Source organism: Ascaphus truei, chromosome 6 (genome assembly GCF_040206685.1).
Source record: "Ascaphus truei isolate aAscTru1 chromosome 6, aAscTru1.hap1, whole genome shotgun sequence".
NCBI classification, from domain to species: Eukaryota; Metazoa; Chordata; class Amphibia; order Anura; family Ascaphidae; genus Ascaphus; species Ascaphus truei.
The window spans coordinates 46,446,526-46,466,359 of record NC_134488.1 but is presented as its reverse complement, the minus strand read 5'-3'; the positions used below and the strand labels follow the sequence as shown (position 1 = coordinate 46,466,359).

The window sequence follows — 19,834 nt, the reverse complement described above, 5'->3', positions numbered from 1 at the left end:
CGGGGTGGGACGATGTGTTGGGATTAGATTGACGCACCTTGTATTCCATCGCTCGTGGGGTTCGGTTGCAGGCTGGAAGGCGTCTATTGGTATTTCCCAACGTGGGAAGCGGGCCCCCGTTATACAAATATATTCAAGGTCAATACAAGGAATGTTCAAGGGCAAGTTTCATCCCACGGACAGGACACAGGGTCATCCCTTGTGATGAGAGCCGAGGAAAGGGCAGCAAATATGTGGCATTTACTATCGTTGCTTAATACAGGCGATATTAAGAGAAGGTTAGACCTCTTTTTAGGAAGGAAAGGTATATATGGATATGCCGAATAACAGAAGAGCATTGATCTCGGGGTGGGGAAGGGGTTTGCTGTTACTGAATTCAGGAATGGATTCATTGCGTCCACTTCCGAAACGTAATCATGTTTCACCGTGTTATATGCATTATATCTGCTTCCACTGGCTGAAATGAACTCTATATAGGATTAAATATATGGGGATCTGAAAGGATAAAGCAAAACTTTGCGCTGGCCCAGTTTCAAATTACAGGCATACCCCGCATTAACGTACGCAATGGGACCGGAGCATGTATGTAAAGCGAAAATTTACTTAAAGTGAAGCACTACCTTTTCCCACTTATCGATGCATGTACTGTACTGCAATCATTATATACGTGCATAACTGATGTAAATAACGCATGTGTAACAGGCTCTATAGTCTCCCCACTTGCGCACAGCTTCGGTACAGGTAGGGAGCCGGTATTGCTGTTCAGGACGTGATGACAGGTGCATGCGTGAGCTGCCGTTTGCCTATTGGGCGATATGAACTTACTCGCGAGTGTACTTAAAGTGAGTGTACTTAAAGCGGGGTATGCCTGTATTGGGAACTGCTGCTTTAGATGATTGGGCCTGAAACCTCTATTTCTGCTGCATCTTTCCTTATTTACTTTTATTTACGTTCTGCTATTTTGTGTGTAAATGTGTGTTTTTCGCACGTTGACTAATCAGATGAAACTGTGAATATTATAATCTGTGCCGCGTCGCAAGCCTTTTAATATACCTACCTACTCTGTGCACTTGACATTATATTTGCCTTTTTATGTGCTAGAACTTCAAAGGTGGATTATTTATTGATTCTAATAAGAAATGGAAAAATAAAATAAGGTAACAAAGAAAGAAAGTCTCACGCTCAGTGGGAATAAATTGTGCTTTAAAACAAAAACCCTCATTAATACCCATAAATGGGAATATTACAACCTGTCAGAGGTCTTACAGGCCTAGAACTTTAAGCTAGCTGCATAAATAAATAGTATAAATCCACAATCGCTGAAAATAAAAGTGAATATACATGTTAAAGGAAAATAAATATACAACTAAAAAAATAAAGATGCTGTACTGCTATATTTATTTATAAAATATTTTACCAGGAAGTAATACATTCAGAGTTACCTCTCGTTTTCACGTATGTCCTGGGCACAGAGTTAAGACAAATAATACATAGTTACAAATACAGTTACATAAATGAACAGGGTATACATTATATACAAGACATTGCATGCACAGTTATAGAAAATATATATTATGGGCGTATGAAACAGTTGCTGTATATAGTCTCACACACAAATGTAAGACAAACAAGTCTTTTGTTGTAAATGAGTCCCTTATCCCCCCTCTCTCTCCCCCCTTTCCCTCCCCCTCTCCCTTTCCCTCTCCTTTTCCCTCCCCCTCTCCCTTCCTTGCTCTCCTGCTTCTCCCCTCTCTCCCCTCTCCCTTTACCTTCCCCTCTCCCTTCCTTGCTCTCCTGCTTCTCCCCTTTTTCTCCCCTCTCCCTTCCTTGCTCTCCTGCTTCTCCCCTCTCTTTCTCCCCTCTCCCTTCCCCTCTCCCTTCCTTGCTCTCCTGCTTCTCCCCTTTTTCTCCCCTCTCCCTTCCTTGCTCTCCTGCTTCTCCCCTTTTTCTCCCCTCTCTTTCTCCCCTCTCCCCTTCCCTCCCCCTCTCCCTTCCTTGCTCTCCTGCTTCACCCCTCTCTCTCCCCTTAGTTGGATTAAACGAGCAGATGAAGGCCGTCCGCAAACGCTACGAAACATCTGTGGTTGACCAGATCGGGGAGGACGTGCTGACCTGGGTAAGCTGCCTCCCATGCCCCGCGTGCCCCCAGGAGTTTACACGTGGCTCTGTCCCTGTGGCAGCCCAGTTGACCCTTTCTGTGTCCACAGTTCAGCGGAGCCGGGGAGGAGAAGTTGACGCAGGCAGTGGCCACCTTCTGCAGCAACCAGCCCTTCGCCTTGGAGGTGATCAAATCCCGGCAGAAGAAAGACCCCAAGTTCCTGGCGTTTGTTCAGGTGAGGGGGAGATATCAGGATGGCAGGGTTCCTGGTAGTACAGCCTGTGTCAGTACAGGGGCATTTCGGGAGCAAGCTTTCCCGGGTGACCCTTGCATGATGGATACAGGATACAGGGGGTGGTGATGCTGTGTTATATGCAGCCTGGCAGAAAGTGGGGTGCTGCGGGGGGAGCCGTGTTATATGTCACAGAGAGTAGTGTTTCCGTGGCGGTTATAGTATTTGTTTAAAGCAAGGGTTCGGGTGAGACGCGGGGGTACCAGATTGTCCGTTGTAATTTTAGTTATGCGAGGTGACAGCGGGGGAGTTTGGCGTCACTTACAATATAGGTTGTTTGTAGAGATAGGGCACATTTTTTGTGGATTTTGGTCCTTTGGCCGCGGATTTCTGCGGATCAGCGTCAAAAATGGCGATTCGCCTTTTCCTGAATTTTTCAAATATTTATTTATTTATTTTAACGCCGACAATCCAAACCGCAGATTCTTAAAATCAGTCAGCGGATTGTACCCAATGGCGGGTTTGGGTGAATCCGCGCGGATTGAGACTGTTACGATCCGTCGGCGGATTTTACACGGCGGAACGGGTTTTGAATGGATAACTCTGGAAAATCCGAGAAATGGGTTTGGACAGGTCCGCCCGTCTCTAGTGATTTGGTACGATCGTTATAGATCACGTGTAGGGGGACATTAGGGCAGATGAGGTTTGGGGTTTTATGTAGGGTGATGATAGAGTAGGCGGGCGGTGGTTGTGACGGTGCTGAGATGAGTAATAATATAGGTTATGGAAGGTGACACTAGAACAGAGCAGTCATCATTTCATTTAGGATCTATTCTACATGATATCATTTTAATAACGGCTAAAATAGGAGTGCGAGACCCTTGTAATACGGGTTACACGCAGGGTGGTCCGGCAGTAATACGGGTTACACGCAGGGTGGTCCGGCAGTAACATGGGATACACGCAGGGTGGTCCGGAAGTAATACGGGATACACGCAGTGTGGTCTGGCAGCGGCAGTAATAAGGGTTACACACAGGGGGGTCCGGCAGTAATACGGGTTACACACAGGGGGGTCCGGCAGTAATACGGGTTACACACAGGGTGGTCCGGCAGTAATACGGGTTACACGCAGGGGGGTCCGGCAGTAATACGGGTTACACACAGGGGGGTCCGGCAGTAATACGGGTTACACACAGGGGGGTCCGGCAGTAATACGGGTTACACACAGGGGGGTCTGGCAGTAATATGGGATACACACAGGGTGGTCCGGCAGTAATACGGGTTACACGCAGGGGGGTCCGGCAGTAATACGGGTTACACACAGGGTGGTCCGGCAGTAATACGGGTTACACACAGGGGGGTCCGGCAGTAATACGGGTTACACACAGGGTGGTCCGGCAGTAATACGGGTTACACGCAGGGGGGTCCGGCAGTAATACGGGTTACACACAGGGGGGTCCGGCAGTAATACGGATTACACGCAGGGGGGTCCGGCAGTAATACGGGTTACACACAGGGGGGTCCGGCAGTAATACGAATTACACGCAGGGGGGTCCGGCAGTAATACGGGTTACACGCAGGGTGGTCCGGCAGTAATACGGGTTACACGCAGGGTGGTCCGGCAGTAATACGGGTTACACACAGGGTGGTCCGGCAGTAATACGGGTTACACGCAGGGTGGTCCGGCAGTAATACGGGTTACACGCAGGGTGGTCCGGCAGTAATACGGGTTACACACAGGGGGGTCCGGCAGTAATACGGGTTACACACAGGGGGTCCGGCAGTAATACGGGTTACACGCAGGGTGGTCCGGCAGTAATACGGGTTACACGCAGGGTGGTCCGGCAGTAATACGGGTTACACACAGGGGGGTCCGGCAGTAATACGGGTTACACACAGGGGGGTCCGGCAGTAATACGGGTTACACTACACGCAGGGTGGTCCGGCAGTAATACGGGTTACACGCAGGGTGGTCCGGCAGTAATACGGGTTACACGCAGGGTGGTCCGGCAGTAATACGGGTTACACACAGGGGGTCCGGCAGTAATACGGGTTACACGCAGGGTGGTCCGGCAGTAATACGGGTTACACACAGGGGGGTCCGGCAGTAATACGGGTTACACGCAGGGTGGTCCGGCAGTAATACGGGTTACACGCAGGGTGGTCCGGCAGTAATACGGGTTACACGCAGGGGGGTCCGGCAGTAATACGGGTTACACACGGGGGTCCGGCAGTAATACGGGTTACACACGGGGGTCCGGCAGTAATACGGGTTACACACAGGGTGGTCCGGCAGTAATACGGGTTACACACAGGGTGGTCCGGCAGTAATACGGGTTACACACAGGGTGGTCCGGCAGTAATACGGGTTACACGCAGGGTGGTCCGGCAGTAATACGGGTTACACGCAGGGTGGTCCGGCAGTAATACGGGTTACACGCAGGGTGGTCCGGCAGTAATACGGGTTACACGCAGGGGGGTCCGGCAGTAATACGGGTTACACGCAGGGTGGTCCGGCAGTAATACGGGTTACACACAGGGGGGTCCGGCAGTAATACGGGTTACACACAGGGGGGTCCTGCAGTAATACGGGTTACACACGGGGGTCCGGCAGTAATACGGATACACACGGGGGTCCGGCAGTAATACGGGTTACACGCAGGGTGGTCCGGCAGTAATACGGGTTACACGCAGGGTGGTCCGGCAGTAATACGGGTTACACGCAGGGTGGTCCGGCAGTAATACGGGTTACACACAGGGGGGTCCGGCAGTAATACGGGTTACACGCAGGGTGGTCCGGCAGTAATACGGGTTACACGCAGGGTGGTCCGGCAGTAATACGGGTTACACACGGGGGTCCGGCAGTAATACGGGTTACACACAGGGTGGTCCGGCAGTAATACGGGTTACACACAGGGTGGTCCGGCAGTAATACGGGTTACACGCAGGGTGGTCCGGCAGTAATACGGGTTACACGCAGGGTGGTCCGGCAGTAATACGGGTTACACACAGGGGGGTCCGGCAGTAATACGGGTTACACACAGGGGGGTCCGGCAGTAATACGGGTTACACGCAGGGTGGTCCGGCAGTAATACGGGTTACACGCAGGGTGGTCCGGCAGTAATACGGGTTACACGCAGGGTGGTCCGGCAGTAATACGGGTTACACGCAGGGTGGTCCGGCAGTAATACGGGTTACACGCAGGGTGGTCCGGCAGTAATACGGGTTACACGCAGGGTGGTCCGGCAGTAATACGGGTTACACGCAGGGTGGTCCGGCAGTAATACGGGTTACACGCAGGGTGGTCCGGCAGTAATACGGGTTACACACAGGGGGGGCCGGCAGTAATACGGGTTACACACAGGGGGGGCCGGCAGTAGTACGGGTTACACACAGGGGGGGCCGGCAGTAGTACGGGTTACACACAGGGTGGTCCGGCAGTAATACGGGTTACACACAGGGGGGGCCGGCAGTAATACGGGTTACACACAGGGTGGTCCGGCAGTAATACGGGTTACACACAGGGGGGTCCGGCAGTAATACGGGTTACACACAGGGTGGTACGGCAGTAATACGGGTTACACTCAGGGTGGTCCGGCAGTAATACGGGTTACACGCAGGGTGGTCCGGCAGTAATACGGGTTACACGCAGGGTGGTCCGGCAGTAATACGGGTTACACGCAGGGGGGTCCGGCAGTAATACGGGTTACACGCAGGGGGGTCCGGCAGTAATACGGGTTACACGCAGGGTGGTCCGGCAGTAATACGGGTTACACGCAGGGTGGTCCGGCAGTAATACGGGTTACACGCAGGGGGGTCCGGCAGTAATACGGGTTACACGCAGGGTGGTCCGGCAGTAATACGGGTTACACGCAGGGGGGTCCGGCAGTAATACGGGTTACACGCAGGGGGGTCCGGCAGTAATACGGGTTACACGCAGGGTGGTCCGGCAGTAATACGGGTTACACGCAGGGGGGTCCGGCAGTAATACGGGTTACACGCAGGGGGGTCCGGCAGTAATACGGGTTACACGCAGGGTGGTCCGGCAGTAATACGGGTTACACGCAGGGGGGTCCGGCAGTAATACGGGTTACACGCAGGGTGGTCCGGCAGTAATACGGGTTACACGCAGGGTGGTCCGGCAGTAATACGGGTTACACGCAGGGTGGTCCGGCAGTAATACGGGTTACACGCAGGGTGGTCCGGCAGTAATACGGGTTACACACAGGGGGGGCCGGCAGTAATACGGGTTACACACAGGGGGGGCCGGCAGTAGTACGGGTTACACACAGGGGGGGCCGGCAGTAGTACGGGTTACACACAGGGTGGTCCGGCAGTAATACGGGTTACACACAGGGGGGGCCGGCAGTAATACGGGTTACACACAGGGTGGTCCGGCAGTAATACGGGTTACACACAGGGGGGTCCGGCAGTAATACGGGTTACACACAGGGTGGTACGGCAGTAATACGGGTTACACTCAGGGTGGTCCGGCAGTAATACGGGTTACACGCAGGGTGGTCCGGCAGTAATACGGGTTACACGCAGGGTGGTCCGGCAGTAATACGGGTTACACGCAGAGGGGTCCGGCAGTAATACGGGTTACACGCAGGGGGGTCCGGCAGTAATACGGGTTACACGCAGGGTGGTCCGGCAGTAATACGGGTTACACGCAGGGTGGTCCGGCAGTAATACGGGTTACACGCAGGGGGGTCCGGCAGTAATACGGGTTACACGCAGGGTGGTCCGGCAGTAATACGGGTTACACGCAGGGGGGTCCGGCAGTAATACGGGTTACACGCAGGGGGGTCCGGCAGTAATACGGGTTACACGCAGGGTGGTCCGGCAGTAATACGGGTTACACGCAGGGTGGTCCGGCAGTAATACGGGTTAAACACAGGGGGTCCGGCAGTAATACGGGTTACACACAGGGGGTCCGGCAGTAATACGGGTTACACGCAGGGTGGTCCGGCAGTAATACGGGTTACACGCAGGGTGGTCCGGCAGTAATACGGGTTACACACAGGGGGGTCCGGCAGTAATACGGGTTACACACAGGGTGGTCCGGCAGTAATACGGGTTACACGCAGGGTGATCCGGCAGTAATACGGGTTACACGCAGGGTGTTCCGGCAGTAATACGGGTTACACGCAGGGTGGTCCGGCAGTAATACGGGTTACACGCAGGGTGGTCCGGCAGTAATACGGGTTAAACGCAGGGTGGTCCGGCAGTAATACGGGTTACACACAGGGTGGTCCGGCAGTAATACGGGTTATACACAGGGTGGTCCGGCAGTAATACGGGTTATACGCAGGGTGGTCCGGCAGTAATACGGGTTACACACAGGGGGGGCCGGCAGTAATACGGGTTACACGCAGGGTGGTCCGGCAGTAATACGGGTTACACACAGGGGGGTCCGGCAGTAATACGGGTTACACGCAGGGGGGTCCGGCAGTAATACGGGTTACACACAGGGTTGTCCGGCAGTAATACGGGTTACACACAGGGTGGTCCGGCAGTAATACGGGTTACACGCAGCGTGGTCCGGCAGTAATACGGGATACACGCAGGGTGGTCCGGCAGTAATACGGGTTACACGCAGGGTGGTCCGGCAGTAATACGGGTTACACGCAGGGGGGTCCGGCAGTAATACGGGTTACACGCAGGGTGGTCCGGCAGTAATACGGGTTACACACAGGGTGGTCCGGCAGTAATACGGGTTACACGCAGGGTGGTCCGGCAGTAATAGGGGTTACACACAGGGGGGTCCGGCAGTAATACGGGTTACACACAGGGGGTCCGGCAGTAATACGGGTTACACACAGGGTGGTCCGGCAGTAATACGGGTTACACGCAGGGGGGTTTCGGCAGTAATACGGGTTACAAACAGGGTGGTCCGGCAGTAATACGGGTTACACACAGGGGGGTCCGGCAGTAATTCGGGTTACACACAGGGTGGTCCGGCAGTAATACGGGTTACACACAGGGGGGTCCGGCAGTAATACGGGTTACACGCAGGGGGGTCCGGCAGTAATACGGGTTACACGCAGGGGGGTCCGGCAGTAATACGGGTTACACGCAGGGTGGTCCGGCAGTAATACGGGTTACACGCAGGGTGGTCCGGCAGTAATACGGGTTACACGCAGGGTGGTCCGGCAGTAATACGGGTTACACGCAGGGTGGTCCGGCAGTAATACGGGTTACACGCAGGGTGGTCCGGCAGTAATACGGGTTACACGCAGGGTGGTCCGGCAGTAATACGGGTTACACGCAGGGGGTCCGGCAGTAATACGGGTTACACGCAGGGGGGTCCGGCAGTAATACGGGTTACACGCAGTGTGGTCCGGCAGTAATACGGGTTACACGCAGGGGGGTCCGGCAGTAATACGGGTTACACGCAGGGGGGTCCGGCAGTAATACGGGTTACACGCAGGGGGGTCCGGCAGTAATACGGGTTACACGCAGGGGGGTCCGGCAGTAATACGGGTTACACGCAGGGTGGTCCGGCAGTAATACGGGTTACACGCAGGGTGGTCCGGCAGTAATACGGGTTAAACACAGGGGGTCCGGCAGTAATACGGGTTACACACAGGGGGTCCGGCAGTAATACGGGTTACACGCAGGGGGGTCCGGCAGTAATACGGTTACACACAGGGTGGTCCGGCAGTAATACGGGTTACACGCAGGGTGGTCCGGCAGTAATACGGGTTACACGCAGGGTGGTCCGGCAGTAATACGGGTTACACGCAGGGTGGTCCGGCAGTAATACGGGTTACACGCAGGGTGGTCCGGCAGTAATACGGGTTACACGCAGGGTGGTCCAGCAGTAATACGGGTTACACGCAGGGTGGTCCGGCAGTAATACGGGTTACACACAGGGGGTCCGGCAGTAATACGGGTTACACGCAGGGGGGTCCGGCAGTAATACGGGTTACACGCAGTGTGGTCCGGCAGTAATACGGGTTACACGCAGGGGGGTCCGGCAGTAATACGGGTTACACGCAGGGGGGTCCGGCAGTAATACGGGTTACACGCAGGGGGGTCCGGCAGTAATACGGGTTACACGCAGGGGGGTCCGGCAGTAATACGGGTTACACGCAGGGGGGTCCGGCAGTAATACGGGTTACACGCAGGGTGGTCCGGCAGTAATACGGGTTACACGCAGGGTGGTCCGGCAGTAATACGGGTTAAACACAGGGGGTCCGGCAGTAATACGGGTTACACACAGGGGGTCCGGCAGTAATACGGGTTACACGCAGGGTGGTCCGGCAGTAATACGGGTTACACGCAGGGTGGTCCGGCAGTAATACGGGTTACACACAGGGGGGTCCGGCAGTAATACGGGTTACACCCAGGGTGGTCCGGCAGTAATACGGGTTACACGCAGGGTGATCCGGCAGTAATACGGGTTACACGCAGGGTGTTCCGGCAGTAATACGGGTTACACGCAGGGTGGTCCGGCAGTAATACGGGTTACACGCAGGGTGGTCCGGCAGTAATACGGGTTAAACACAGGGTGGTCCGGCAGTAATACGGGTTACACACAGGGTGGTCCGGCAGTAATACGGGTTATACACAGGGTGGTCCGGCAGTAATACGGGTTATACGCAGGGTGGTCCGGCAGTAATACGGGTTACACACAGGGGGGGCCGGCAGTAATACGGGTTACACGCAGGGTGGTCCGGCAGTAATACGGGTTACACACAGGGGGGTCCGGCAGTAATACGGGTTACACGCAGGGGGGTCCGGCAGTAATACGGGTTACACACAGGGTGGTCCGGCAGTAATACGGGTTACACGCAGCGTGGTCCGGCAGTAATACGGGATACACGCAGGGTGGTCCGGCAGTAATACGGGTTACACGCAGGGGGGTCCGGCAGTAATACGGGTTACACACAGGGTGGTCCGGCAGTAATACGGGTTACACACAGGGTGGTCCGGCAGTAATACGGGTTACACGCAGGGTGGTCCGGCAGTAATAGGGGTTACACACAGGGGGGTCCGGCAGTAATACGGGTTACACACAGGGGGTCCGGCAGTAATACGGGTTACACGCAGGGTGGTCCGGCAGTAATACGGGTTACACACAGGGTGGTCCGGCAGTAATACGGGTTACACGCAGGGTGGTCCGGCAGTAATACGGGTTACACGCAGGGGGGTTTCGGCAGTAATACGGGTTACAAACAGGGTGGTCCGGCAGTAATACGGGTTACACGCAGGGTGGTCCGGCAGTAATACGGGTTACACGCAGGGGGGTCCGGCAGTAATACGGGTTACAAACAGGGTGGTCCGGCAGTAATACGGGTTACACACAGGGGGGTCCGGCAGTAATTCGGGTTACACACAGGGTGGTCCGGCAGTAATACGGGTTACACGCAGGGGGGTCCGGCAGTAATACGGGTTACACACAGGGTGGTCCGGCAGTAATACGGGTTACACGCAGCGTGGTCCGGCAGTAATACGGGATACACGCAGGGTGGTCCGGCAGTAATACGGGTTACACGCAGGGGAGTCCGGCAGTAATACGGGTTACACGCAGGATGGTCCGGCAGTAATACGGGTTACACACAGGGTGGTCCGGCAGTAATACGGGTTACACGCAGGGTGGTCCGGCAGTAATAGGGGTTACACACAGGGGGGTCCGGCAGTAATACGGGTTACACACAGGGGGTCCGGCAGTAATACGGGTTACACACAGGGTGGTCCGGCAGTAATACGGGTTACACACAGGGTGGTCCGGCAGTAATACGGGTTACACGCAGGGGGGTTTCGGCAGTAATACGGGTTACAAACAGGGTGGTCCGGCAGTAATACGGGTTACACACAGGGGGGTCCGGCAGTAATTCGGGTTACACACAGGGTGGTCCGGCAGTAATACGGGTTACACACAGGGGGGTCCGGCAGTAATACGGGTTACACGCAGGGTGGTCCGGCAGTAATACGGGTTAAACACAGGGTGGTCCGGCAGTAATACGGGTTACACACAGGGTGGTCCGGCAGTAATACGGGTTACACACAGGGTGATCCGGCAGTAATACGGGTTACACGCAGGGTGGTCCGGCAGTAATACGGGTTACACTCAGGGGGGTCCGGCAGTAATACGGGTTACACGCAGGGTGGTCCGGCAGTAATACGGGTTACACGCAGGGTGGTCCGGCAGTAATACGGGTTACACGCAGGGTGGTCCGGCAGTAATACGGGTTACACGCAGGGTGGTCCGGCAGTAATACGGGTTACACGCAGGGTGGTCCGGCAGTAATACGGGTTACACGCAGGGTGGTCCGGCAGTAATACGGGTTACACGCAGGGTGGTCCGGCAGTAATACGGGTTACACGCAGGGTGGTCCGGCAGTAATACGGGTTACACGCAGGGGGGGCCGGCAGTAATACGGGTTACACGCAGGGGGGTCCGGCAGTAATACGGGTTACACGCAGGGTGGTCCGGCAGTAATACGGGTTACACGCAGGGTGGTCCGGCAGTAATACGGGTTACACACGGGGGTCCGGCAGTAATACGGGTTACACACAGGGTGGTCCGGCAGTAATACGGGTTACACACAGGGTGGTCCGGCAGTAATACGGTTACACACAGGGTGGTCCGGCAGTAATACGGGTTACACGCAGGGTGGTCCGGCAGTAATACGGGTTACACGCAGGGTGGTCCGGCAGTAATACGGGTTACACGCAGGGTGGTCCGGTAGTAATACGGGTTACACGCAGGGGGGGCCGGCAGTAATACGGGTTACACACAGGGGGGGCCGGCAGTAGTACGGGTTACACACAGGGTGGTCCGGCAGTAATACGGGTTACACACAGGGTGGTCCGGCAGTAATACGGGTTACACACAGGGGGGGCCGGCAGTAATACGGGTTACACGCAGGGGGGGCCGGCAGTAATACGGGTTACACGCAGGGTGGTACGGCAGTAATACGGGTTACACACAGGGTGGTCCGGCAGTAATACGGGTTACACACAGGGGGGTCCGGCAGTAATACGGGTTACACGCAGGGTGGGCCGGCAGTAATACGGGTTACACACAGGGGGGGGCGGCAGTAATACGGGTTACACGCAGGGGGGTCCGGCAGTAATACGGGTTACACACAGGGGGGGCCGGCAGTAATACGGGTTACACACAGGGGGGGCCGGCAGTAATACGGGTTACACGCAGGGGGGTCCGGCAGTAATACGGGTTACACACAGGGTGGTACGGCAGTAATACGGGTTACACACAGTGTGGTCCGGCAGTAATACGGGTTACACGCAGCGTGGTCCGGCAGTAATACGGGTTACACGCAGGGTGGTCCGGCAGTAATACGGGTTACACACGGAGGGGTCCGGCAGTAATACGGGTTACACGCAGGGTGGTCCGGCAGTAATACGGGTTACACGCAGGGTGGTCCGGCAGTAATACGGGTTACACACAGGGGGGTCCGGCAGTAATACGGGTTACACACAGGGTGGTCCGGCAGTAATACGGGTTACACGCAGGGTGGTCCGGCAGTAATACGGGTTACACGCAGGGTGGTCCGGCAGTAATACGGGTTACACGCAGGGTGGTCCGGCAGTAATACGGGTTACACACAGGGGGGTCCGGCAGTAATACGGGTTACACACAGGGGGGGCCGGCAGTAATACGGGTTACACGCAGTGTGGTCCGGCAGTAATACGGGTTACACACAGGGGGGTCCGGCAGTAATACGGGTTACACGCAGGGTGGTCCGGCAGTAATACGGGTTACACACAGGGGGGTGCGGCAGTAATACGGGTTACACACAGGGTGGTCCGGCAGTAATACGGGATACACATAGGGTGGTCTGGCAGTAATACGGGTTACACACAGGGTGGTCCGGCAGTAATACGGGTTACACGCAGGGTGGTCCGGCAGTAATACGGGTTACACACAGGGGGGTCCGGCAGTAATACGGGTTACACACAGGGTGGTCCGGCAGTAATACGGGTTACACGCAGGGTGGTCCGGCAGTAATACGGGTTACACGCAGGGTGGTCCGGCAGTAATACGGGTTACACGCAGGGTGGTCCGGCAGTAATACGGGTTACACACAGGGGGGTCCGGCAGTAATACGGGTTACACACAGGGGGGGCCGGCAGTAATACGGGTTACACGCAGGGTGGTCCGGCAGTAATACGGGTTACACGCAGGGGGGTCCGGCAGTAATAGGGGTTACACACAGGGGGGTCCGGCAGTAATAGGGGTTACACGCAGGGGGGTCCGGCAGTAATACGGGTTACACACAGGGGGTCCGGCAGTAATACGGGTTACACGCAGGGTGGTCCGGCAGTAATACGGGTTACACACAGGGTGGTCCGGCAGTAATACGGGTTACACGCAGGGTGGTCCGGCAGTAATACGGGTTACACACAGGGTGGTCCGGCAGTAATAGGGGTTACACGCAGGGGGGTCCGGCAGTAATACGGGTTACACACAGGGGGTCCGGCAGTAATACGGGTTACACGCAGGGTGGTCCGGCAGTAATAGGGGTTACACGCAGGGGGGTCCGGCAGTAATACGGGTTACACACAGGGGGTCCGGCAGTAATACGGGTTACACGCAGGGTGGTCCGGCAGTAATACGGGTTACACACAGGGTGGTCCGGCAGTAATACGGGTTACACGCAGGGTGGTCCGGCAGTAATACGGGTTACACACAGGGGGGTCCGGCAGTAATACGGGTTACACACAGGGGGGTCCGGCAGTAATACGGGTTACACGCAGGGTGGTCCGGCAGTAATACGGGTTACACGCAGGGTGGTCCGGCAGTAATACGGGTTACACACAGGGGGGTGCGGCAGTAATACGGGTTACACACAGGGTGGTCCGGCAGTAATACGGGATACACATAGGGTGGTCTGGCAGTAATACGGGTTACACACAGGGTGGTCCGGCAGTAATACGGGATACACATAGGGTGGTCTGGCAGTAATACGGGTTACACACAGGGTGGTCCGGCAGTAATACGGGATACACATAGGGTGGTCCGGCAGTAATACGGGTTACACGCAGGGTGGTCCGGCAGTAATACGGGTTACACACAGGGGGGTGCGGCAGTAATACGGGTTACACACAGGGTGGTCCGGCAGTAATACGGGTTACACACAGGGGGGTGCGGCAGTAATACGGGTTACACACAGGGGGGTGCGGCAGTAATACGGGTTACACACAGGGGGGTGCGGCAGTAATACGGGTTACACACAGGGTGGTCCGGCAGTAATACGGGATACACATAGGGTGGTCCGGCAGTAATACGGGATACACGCAGGGGTCCGGCAGTAATACGGGTTACACGCAGGGGTCCGGCAGTAATACGGGTTACACGCAGGGTGGTCCAGCAGTAATACGGGTTACACGCAGGGTGGTCCGGCAGTAATACGGGATACACACAGGGGTCCGGCAGTAATACGGGTTACACGCAGGGTGGTCCGGCAGTAATACGGGATACACATAGGGTGGTCCGGCAGTAATACGGGATACACGCAGGGGTCCGGCAGTAATACGGGTTACACGCAGGGTGGTCCGGCAGTAATACGGGATACACATAGGGTGGTCCGGCAGTAATACGGGTTACACGCAGGGGTCCGGCAGTAATACGGGTTACACGCAGTGTGGTCCGGCAGTAATACGGGTTACACGCAGTGTGGTCCAGCAGCTGCAATAATGCGGATTGTCCTTCTGGCAAATTGCAAAGTGGCTTCTCTGAGAGTTAATTAGCAGAGAAGTGAAACGGAAGATGTTCCCCAGAGGAATTAATGGCGCATGTGCGTGTAATTACAGCCTTAATAACAATGATACATGTCTCCTCTCAGGACGCGGAGAGTAACCCCTTGTGCAGGAGGCTGCAGCTGAAGGATATTATTCCCACTGAGATGCAGAGGCTCACCAAGTACCCCCTGCTGCTGGATAACATCGCCAAGTACTCGGGTACTGACGGGAAAAGGGCAGCCTCGCGCAGGCGTCACGTTTCATCCTTCTTCATGCTCTTGAGGATGTTAGAGTGTTATTATAAGACCTCTTGTAACTTCCCCTCTCTCACCCTCTGTATGACACGCCCAGCCACTTCAAGTCCTGACTTGTCCAGTCTCACCCCCTGTATAACAAACCCTCCATCCTATCTGTGCCCGCTGTTTTACACTGTGCGACCTTCTTTATAACACCTTGCTGTCTTCCTCCGACTTCTAATGTCTGAACCTCTTCATAACACACCTCGGCCTTCCTGTGACTTGAATGAACTTTCCCCTTTTATAACTCTTGCTATCCTGCCTCTGTCTTTCCCATGTCCCTCTCTATAACCCAGGGGGGCTCAACTCCAGTCCTCAAGCCTCCCCCCCCCCCACAACAGGTCAGGTTTTCAGTTTATCCCTGCTTCAGCACAGGTGGCTCAATAAGTCACTGCTTCAGCACAGGTGGCTCAATCAGAGCATATATCCGAGAAAGAGAAGTATTAGATGTGGCCATGTTTTCAGGATATCCCTGCTTCAGCACAGGTGTTGCAGTCTTCGTTTGAGCCACCTGTGCTGAAACAGGGATATCCTGAAAACCTGACCTGTTGGTAGCTCTTGCGCACTGGAGTTGGCCGCCGCTGGGCTAGAAGGTGAGAGGCTGGCGGAGAAGGTGGGGCAGTACTTCAGGGAATGGGTGGTGGATTTGGGGAGTAGCCGCCCAGCAATGGTCCTTCTGATAGAAAGCCAGGCATGTAATAGGGCGTGAGGTATTAGGGGAGGTGGGAAGAGGGGCAGAGTGCGTGGGCCGGGGGGTTATCTGCCGTTCAGGTCCCATGTGGCTTCAGCTGCCGAACTCTCCGCAACCTTCCCACCGTCACTAACCCCCATCCCTCCCCCGCTCCGCCAGACCGGCCCGACGAGAAGGAGAAGGTGAAGAAGGCGGCGGACCATTGTCGCCAGATCCTGAACCACGTGAACCAGGCCGTGAAAGAGGCGGAGAACAAGCAGGTGAGCAGCAGAGCGGGCGTGGCGTGCCGGAGTGCGGACCCAGGATATTATACAGGGAACGTGGCATTGTGCCGCCGGCACTGACCGGCCCGGAAGAGTTTTTATACAGTGGGATTAAGTCACCAGCAGAGCTGGAGCTGGGAAACGGGGTCACTCATTTCAATGGCCGAGATCTTACCATTCAGCTGAATCTTCAGTAGGGTTGAGCTAGGAAACACCCGGCATCTGTCCCCCGTGTGTCCCCTGTACCATGTGCCCCCGCTACCCCCCTGGAACTGGTATGCATATCGGTGGCCTAGGCGCATGCAGAGGGGGCATGCAGATGGATATGGGGGGCATGCAGAGGGGCATGCGGAGCGTTAACAAGTTGTTGCCATGTTGTGCTTGCAGAGATTAGAGGATTACCAACGCAGGCTGGATCTCTCCTGTCTGAAGCCCGGGGAATATCCCATGATGGATGAGCTGAGGGTGAGTCTCCTCACCTGCGCATTGGTGCAGGGACACCGCCCTCTACTGGGCGAAGCTGGGAACTTGCTGACAATGCACATGATGCGCTGTGTGTGTTACACGCGAGCCTCTGTCACCGTGTTCTCATGTGTGCAGCAATGACATAGCTGCAATCCTGGCGGGGGGGCCGGGGAGGTCCTCCTCTCCTATTCAGGCTGCGTTCTCCCCTACTGCTGCCATGACATTTTTAGGATAGCATAAGGCACTGCTGCTCAAGCCCCCCCAACAGGTCAGGTCTTCAGGATATTGCAGCCTCTGATTGAGCCACCTGTGCTGAAGCTGGGATATCCTGAAAACCTGACCTGTTTATTAGTGTGTGTGTGTGTGTGTGTGTGTGTGTGTGTGTGTGTGTGTGTGTGTGTGTGTATATATATATATGTGTGTATGTGTGTGTGTGTGTGTGTGTGTGTGTGTGTGTGTGTGTGTATATATATATATATATGTATGTGTGTATGTATATATATATATATATATATATATGCGTGTGTGTGTGTGTGTATATATATATATATATATATATATCTGTGTGTGTGTGTGTATGTGTATATATAGTGTTAACTAGTTTCTTTTTAAGCGATTACTTTTTAGAAATATGGAAGTATTTGAAACACAAGGTCTGCGAGTTATCATTTCTCATTCACTTTGAGATTAATTTTGTTTTTAACTCCATAATATAATGAGATTTATGGGAGCACTGCTGCATAGGCTGAAAGAGAAGTGTTTTATGGGATAGCATCACTTAGCAAACATGGGCCTCCGTGTCTCAAGCTCCCTTAGAAAAAGGGACAATAAGTACATTTCAGGTTATATTCTTTACAAGCCTCATTAGAAAAAAAAAAACCTTTAAAAGGAGACGTAACCGTTAGAGTGCCACGGACACTCAGGCAAGTCTGGCCCATCTGATCGCTCCTCGGCGTTTACGTGATCGCGATGTCGCCGCAGGCACGTTTACAATAGAGGAGAGTCCTCATGTGCACCGCTATACAATCTCCCCTAGTAAAAGGGCCTTGCAATGGGGCCGGCTGTCAGGGGCTCCCTAAATGGCCCAATTACCGAGTCTTATCCATTTACACTTAATAGGCCCATTAGTGCAATTTGACCCAGTATGAGGCAGCACCTCTAAAACTGACACCCCACTAACTCAGTCAAGTGTATTGTTATCCAGTTCTTTATTTTACTATCAGCGTGCCTGCCTGCGTCCTTATTACAAGTTCTTATTCTGAGATCCAGCGATGGTGTATTATATTGTATTTCACACTGAGGAACAATATCACAGGGGGGGGGGGGGGGGGGGTTACGTTTCAGCTGTTCTGATCTCTCTTTAATCATTATTAGAAACTGTAGGGATGTAATTCATCATGTTTTTATGGGGCAGAGCCTGGATTTAACCAAGAGGAAGATGTTCCACGAAGGTCCTTTAGTCTGGAAGGTGAATCGGGACAAGACCATTGGTGAGTCACTGTGACATTGCATTGGAGGTTGGACCTGAACACGTGTGTGTGTGTGTGTGTGTGTGTGTGTGTGTGTGTGTGTGTGTGTGTGTGTGTGTGTGTGTGCGCGCTTTTTATTTACAAACCCAGAGGATCACTACATATTTTTCATTTACAAACTTACTGCTCAACTTTCTTTCCCAAAGGCTCAGCAGCTGTAGAAAGTTTTCCCCGTTGCTGAACTGGTTTACAGTTTCTCGTAGTGGTTCTGTTACTGGTTTCTTGGATATTTCCACCACTTATGTGTTTTCATTAGATAATATTTTAGACGTATGTTACTCCTTATTGGGGCATCACACAAAAAATGACCCAGTCAAATAAGTTTTTGAGAAAAACATGAATTTGGTCATTAGAAGAGTATTTATAAAAACCTCTAGTAGACAGGAAACGGTTCATCGCCCGCCTTACTGGGAAAGGGTCCTCACACCAGTTATTCGATATGCCTGAGGCCAGAAACCGCGCAGCGTTCGGGGTAAAAGAAAACCTTCAGCGGAATTAGGGTATTTAAAAACTGTTTTAATAAATTATTTATCTTAACTTTAAAATTCCCTTAATATTCATGTAATTAATACCCAACAACGTGATTTACTGGTTTTAAAAGAAAAAAAGACACGGGTAGGCTTAGATTAGGAGTCATGTGGAATACGGACGGGATAAATAAATCCAAAAAGAAGGTTTTTCAACTTTTAGTGTTTTCCTCCCAAATAAGTATTGGGAGATTGCGCCTTTAACTTCTCTTATAATGGGATGGATCTGTAACGGTGCAATCCCACTTAGCAGGTCAAAGCATGTTTCTAAATAACTTTAACCGCCCTGAATGTTACCATTTTGCTTATTTGTATTTTGTGAAAAAAGAATATGTATGTCCCTTATCTCTGAATCTGCTGTATGTATGTCTCTTATCTCTGAATCTGCTGTATGTGTGTCTCTTATCTCTGAATCTGCTGTATGTATGTCTCTTATCTCTGAATCTGCTGTATGTGTGTCTCTTATCTCTGAATCTGCTGTATGTGTGTCTCTTATCTCTGAATCTGCTGTATGTGTGTCTCTTATCTCTGAATCTGCTGTATGTATGTCTCTTATCTCTGAATCTGCTGTATGTATGTCTCTTATCTCTGAATCTGCTGTATGTGTGTCTCTTATCTCTGAATCTGCTGTATGTATGTCTCTTATCTCTGAATCTGCTGTATGTATGTCTCTTATCTCTGAATCTGCTGTATGTGTGTCTCTTATCTCTGAATCTGCTGTATGTGTGTCTCTTATCTCTGAATCTGCTGCATGTGTGTCTCTTATCTCTGAATCTGCTGCATGTGTGTCTCTTATCTCTGAATCTGCTGCATGTATGTCTCTTATCTCTGAATCTGCTGCATGTATGTCTCTTATCTCTGAATCTGCTGCATGTATGTCTCTTATCTCTGAATCTGCTGCATGTATGTCTCTTATCTCTGAATCTGCTGCATGTATGTCCCTTATCTCTGAATCTGCTGTATGTATGTCTCTTATCTCTGAATCTGCTGTATGTATGTCTCTTATCTCTGAATC

General features: G+C 53.6%; 1 protein-coding gene across 5 annotated transcripts in view; it reads left to right on the top strand.

Moving 5' to 3' along the window:
* ARHGEF12 (Rho guanine nucleotide exchange factor 12) overlaps positions 1–19,834 on the top strand; it is a 68,341-nt gene that overhangs the window by 33,554 nt on the left and 14,953 nt on the right. For all 5 annotated transcript variants that reach the window (XM_075604131.1, XM_075604130.1, XM_075604132.1 and 2 more), the window contains 6 exons: positions 2,031–2,116; positions 2,208–2,333; positions 15,153–15,267; positions 16,195–16,295; positions 16,686–16,763; positions 18,178–18,253. In XM_075604131.1, the coding sequence (XP_075460246.1) occupies positions 2,031–2,116; positions 2,208–2,333; positions 15,153–15,267; positions 16,195–16,295; positions 16,686–16,763; positions 18,178–18,253 (582 nt within the window). The remainder of the gene's footprint in view (positions 1–2,030; positions 2,117–2,207; positions 2,334–15,152; positions 15,268–16,194; positions 16,296–16,685; positions 16,764–18,177; positions 18,254–19,834) is intronic.